This window comes from Chanodichthys erythropterus, chromosome 24 (genome assembly GCF_024489055.1).
Source record: "Chanodichthys erythropterus isolate Z2021 chromosome 24, ASM2448905v1, whole genome shotgun sequence".
NCBI lineage: Eukaryota > Metazoa > Chordata > Actinopteri > Cypriniformes > Xenocyprididae > Chanodichthys > Chanodichthys erythropterus.
Genome location: NC_090244.1, coordinates 15,682,479 through 15,688,478, shown reverse-complemented (window position 1 = coordinate 15,688,478; position 6,000 = coordinate 15,682,479). Strand labels below are relative to the sequence as shown.

Genomic DNA, 6,000 nt, shown 5'->3' with positions numbered 1-6,000 from the left:
GTTAGTTATGTCAACAATAATGTGTGCGTTTCACACAACAATGTTAATTGACTTAACAAACACTTACAAAGTAAAGCTGACAATACTCAATTTTAGTATAAACAACGCAGTTAAATTACGTTCATGTAGTTACATGAGTTTTTTAAGTAATGTGAACAAGGGTGGTTTGAGTGAAACTAACAACAGTGAAAGTTCATTTTTTTGAGTGCACGTACACATGAAGTGTGCCATTTGGGACAGGGCCCAAGAGTTGTCCGATTTCCAAACAATTGACTCTGCGTTGGTTCTTTTTAGTGAATTAAACACATGCAGTGCAACAAGTGTGGTCTGATTCCTGAACAAATGACTTTAATGAGTTGTTAATTTTAATGAATCAAATGCATATATATTGTAACAGTTGGAAAAAATTGAATTTTGGCGGTTGCCATTCTGTGTCAGTGTTTGCTGGAGAAATGGTCAAATCATGTTTTCATGCAAAGTAAGAGGATTTGACCACCTGTACACCTCTGGCTATCCGCTGGCCTTTGCAAAGATCTTGGATTAGCGTCTGATGGCCGAAATCACTCGGCAGCTCAGAGTGATTGCAGCATCAATCTCAGATCGCTCTTAAAGACAAACAGCAGCCGCGAGTTCTTAGTCTCAGCACGTGTTCAGCTCCACGCTGGATAACACTCTGATGAAACCCGACATGGAGATGTCCCGGGTGACAGATGCATTAACGCAGTCGCCATGGGTGGCGTACTTAATCAGTATGCTTCTTGTGCTGCTGCATTAGCAAACAAAAAGCTTTAACTGACAGCAAAGTGGGCCTTTTTAATATGTGTGTGTGTGCAAGGCGTGCGTTAGAATGTGTTTATCATGAAGAGAAATTATTCAGAGTAAAGATTATGCAGGTGATACTCAATTGATATTCCTCCTCCTCTGTCCCCGAGACCTGCGGACTCAATCATGCCACCCTGTGATTTATAGCTCTGGCAGATTTAAAAACAAAACTCCTCATTTCTGAAAAAAGATTCATTTGAAGTTTTAAATATTAAAAAGAAAGTTCACACAAAATGAAAATTCTGTCATTATTTACTCACTCTCATGTCACTCCAAACCTGTGGGATTTATTTATTTTATTTATTTTATTCACTGATTATTCATTTCACAAAATAAACCACTTCAGCATGATACAAACCCTTTCAGAAGGGTTCAAAATGATCTTTTTGCCACTCTAGCCAATGACGAATGAAAATGTATTGTCCATAAATATTTCAAGAATACCATAAAAATGTATTTTATTGTATTTTTTATTTATTATTAAATATGTTTTATATATTTTTGTTCTTTTATTTATATACAGGAAAAAATGAATAAATATTTACATTTCTGCTTAAAACTCTGTACAGTTCAGGAAGCAGAAAATGTGTGTTTGTATATATATATATATAGATATAGATATAGATATAGATATAGATATAGATATAGATATAGATATATATATATAGATATAGATATAGATATAGATATAGATATAGATATAGATATAGATATAGATATAGATGTGGATGGATGGATGGATGGATGACATCCAAACTATGTAAGGTTGTACAACTAGATCTCTTTTATTGAATCCAAAAAGTTTTAATTATATTTTGCAACATATAAAGGTATTTTAAAGATTTTGAAATATCAAAAGGCCAATACAGCCATTTCATTTGTGATTAAAATATCTTAAAATGTAATTAATGTATATATTTTTTATTCTGGCATTATTTTATAAAATCAACATAGTGTAAAATGTTATTAAAATTATGTGTAGAAATCATTGCTTTGTTATGAGAAAGAATGTCCGAAAAAATTAATTTCATTGATGTCATTCCGATTAACCAACATAAAGGGACCATTTTGGATCAAGTCATGCGGTCAGTATCATGTGACAGAATGTGACATCATTCAGACACCTGCAAAGGGTCACATGGTCATGAAGCAAAGTAACTAAGGCTGCGTTCCAGTTCGGTTTTAGACACGCACTCGCGAACTTCCCTAAACACTTCCCCTCGGGGGAATCCCTGCCGCCATTTTGAAGTGCGTTCCACTTCGTGAAGTGGACGAGGGAAGTTTATATGGACAGACCCTCGCTCCCTCGATTTTGAACGAGGGAGCGAGTCTACTTCATATGTACACTTCAGGCAGCTCCATAACCCACAATGCAACACGATTGTGACGTCACCGCATATCGCGTTTAATTTACCCCACCACAAACAACTCTATGATATATTAATTATTTTTTAAACATTTAAAACACACATATATACATATAGAATGCTGTATTAAACAATTTTGTAAGGGGAAAAAATGAATAATAAAACAGCTCCATTGCGGATTCCAAGTGATCAAGGGCTTAGGACGTTCCAGTTCAGCCCATACAAAGGTTCCGCCAGAAGTGGGCACTCGTGCAACGTAAGCAATGACGTACATCCGAGTCAACAAGACCGAGTGAAGTTAGCGAGGGAAGGGCATTTAAAAACCGAACTGGAACGCAGCCTAACTCTCTAACTTATCTGAAAGATTCATGTTTTCACTTGCTCATACACATGTCCCGAAACATCAGGTCATTCGGTACAACCGCTATGAAACATGGAAAATGTTGTAATATTTTAAAAACTTGTACTAAATATAAAATGTTTGATTGTCATTTTGCTAGCTAGATATCCGCCTGTTAGCATTGTTTGAAAATATCCAAAATTTTGGTTAAACCAAATGACTCTTGTCACTATCCCACAACAAACAAATTTTCCACAGTGTTTTTAGTCCTCTGGTCTGATTTCCCTTAGTTTTACATGCCTTAATTGCATTGCAGGTCCACAAATGCTGTTTGAGAAACTAAATGGACTACAAATCCCAGGTTAAGTTTCTCCGAAGCCTTGTAAAGTAATGAAAACATTTCATTTAGCACATTTAGGTATTTCTAGAACTAGCCTTGATATCTAATTTCATGTGAGTTCACTTTTATGCCGGTGTGAGATACATCATTTTCAGGAAGCCATCCAGTTCAGCTGGATTCAGGGCTCGTAATGGAATTGGCAGGTTAAGCAGAGAGCTGCAGGTGAAATGAACAGCTCACAGGAAATAGGATCCATTAGCCCCCGGGGCACATGACTGTAGCACAGATACTTCACTTCACACTTTAGTCCCACACTTAGGGCTTAATTCTTCTCCCCCGCTGAACCTCCAGAGAGCGATTGGACTGCTAAACTATCTCCTTGCAGAAAGTAATGACAGGGGTCACATTTATGATACACTGAATGCTCTCTACTTGATCTTTTAAAGGATCTACATGGGAGATTTTCGCTACTTTTTAGTGTATGAAGATGTATTATCTGCTCAAACTGGTCTATTGTCTGTATTGTCCTTGCAGTGGGACCCCCAAGGAAGCCCCCAGACCAGCTTGTCTACCACTTTGCTCCCCCACGGTGCTCCACATCCTGGCCAGACGCTCCATCGCTCCTCTGTTCCGGACACAGAAGGCTTCCACCTGGGCAAGCCTGACCCCTACGACCTCTATGAGAAGTCACGTGCCATTTACGAAAGCAGACGTAAGTCAGAGCTTTTGGTGGGCGGTGTATTCTAATCATTTATATTCATTTGCTTAAAAATTAAGCAGTTTTAGGACCATTAGTTTTTGTTTTCCCCCAAATTCAGATGACTGTAATGCTTTTGGATGTTTTACTTTTTTTTTTTTTTTTTTTTTTTGTAATTCTCATTTTTCTCAACAATGAATCTCAATAAATTCTAATTACTGGTATATAATTATTTACTGTTTATGTTATGCTATTTTATGCTATACTGTTATGTTATGTTATGTTATGTTATACTGTATTATACTATATTACATTATACTATACTATATTAAACTATACTATCTTATACTATATTACATTATACTATATTATACTATACTATATCTTACTATACTATGTTATAATACAAACCCAATTCCAAAAAAGTTGGGACACTGTACAAATTGTGAATAAAAACAGAATGCAATGATGTGGAAGTTTCAAATTTCAATATTTTATTCAGAATACAACATAGATGACATATCAAATGTTTAAACTGAGAAAATGTATTATTTAAAGGGAAAAATAAGTTGATTTTAAATTCCATGGCATCAACACATCTCAAAAAAGTTGGGACAAGGCCATGTTTACCACTGTGTGGCACCCCCTCTTCTTTTTATAACAGTCTGCAAACATCTGGGGACTGAGGAGACAAGTTGCTCAGGTTTAGGAATAGGAATGCTGTCCCATTCTTGTCTAATACAGGCTTCTAGTTGCTCAACTGTCTTAGGTCTTCTTTGTCGCATCTTCCTCTTTATGATGCACCAAATGTTTTCTATGGGTGAAAGATCTGGACCACAGGCTGGCCATTTCAGTACCCGGATCCTTCTTCTACGCAGTCATGATGTTGTAATTGATGCAGTATGTGGTCTGGCATTGTCATGTTGGAAAATGCAAGGTCTTCCCTGAAAGAGACGACATCTGGATGGGAGCATATGTTGTTCTAGAACTTGGATATACCTTTCAGCATTGATAGTGCCTTTCCAGATGTGTAAGCTGCCCATGCCACACGCACTCATGCAACCCCATACCATCAGAGATGCAGGCTTCTGAACTGAGCACTGATAACAACTTGGGTTGTCCTTGTCCTCTTTAGTCCGGATGACATGGCGTCCCAGTTTTCCAAAAAGAACAGTTTTCCACTTTGCCACAGTCCATTTTAAATGAGCCTTGGCCCAGAGAAAATGCCTGCGCTTCTGGATTGTTTAGATATGGCTTCTTTTTTGACCTATAGAGTTTTAGCCGGCAACGGCAATTGGCACGGTGGATTGTGTTCACTGACAATGTTTTCTGGAAGTATTCCTGAGCCCATGTTGTGATTTCCATTACAGTAGCATTCCTGTATGTGATGCAGTGCCGTCTAAGGGCCCGAAGATCACGGGCATCCAGTATGGTTTTCCGGCCTTGACCCTTACGCACAGAGATTGTTCCAGATTCTCTGAATCTTTGGATGATATTATGCACTGTAGATGATGATAACTTCAAACTCTTTGCAATTTTTCTCTGAGAAACTCCTTTCTGATATTGCTCCACTATTTTTCGCCGCAGCATTGGGAGAATTGGTGATCCTCTGCCCATCTTGACTTCTGAGAGACACTGCCACTCTGAGAGGCTCTTTTTATACCCAATCATGTTGCCAATTGACCTAATAAGTTGCAAATTGGTCCTCCAGCTGTTCCTTATATGTACATTTAACTTTTCCGGCCTCTTATTACTACCTGTCCCAACTTTTTTGGAATCTGTAGCTCTCATGAAATCCAAAATGAGGCAATATTTGGCACGACATTTCAAAACGTCTCACTTTCAACATTTGATATGTTATCTATATTCTATTGTGAATAAAATATAAATTTATGAGATTTGCAAATTATTGCATTTTTTTTTTTTATTCACAATTTGTACAGTGTCCTAACATTTTTTGGAATCGGGTTTGTATATTACACTATACTATATCATACTATACTACATTGTTATACTATGTTATACCATATTATACTATATTACATTATACTATACTATATTACAGTATACTATGTCATACTATATTATACTATATTACATTATACTGTATTATACTAAATTATATCTTACTATACTATGTTATTCTATATTACACTGTTATATCATACCATACTATATTATGTTATCCTGTTATATAAAATAATATAATATTATACTATACTATATCTTACTATGCTGTTATACTATATCACACTATACTATATTATGTTATACTATATTATACTATAACTTTACTATATTACACTATACTATGTCATACTATAATATGTTATGTTATACTATACTATATTATATTATACTATATTTCACTAATATATCATACTATATAAATACTATACTATATTATTCTGTTTTTTCACATTATATTAATGAC

The 6,000-nt window shown here is 35.8% G+C and overlaps 1 protein-coding gene across 5 annotated transcripts in view; it reads left to right on the top strand.

Moving 5' to 3' along the window:
- The window catches only part of magi2b (membrane associated guanylate kinase, WW and PDZ domain containing 2b), a 134,628-nt gene that overhangs the window by 100,735 nt on the left and 27,893 nt on the right, over positions 1-6,000 (top strand). For all 5 annotated transcript variants that reach the window (XR_010893875.1, XR_010893874.1, XM_067378981.1 and 2 more), the window contains exon 13: positions 3,404-3,581. Coding sequence is in view for 3 of the 5 variants with exons in the window: in XM_067378981.1 (XP_067235082.1) it covers positions 3,404-3,581 (178 nt within the window). In the remaining 2 variants the exon portion in view is untranslated. The remainder of the gene's footprint in view (positions 1-3,403; positions 3,582-6,000) is intronic.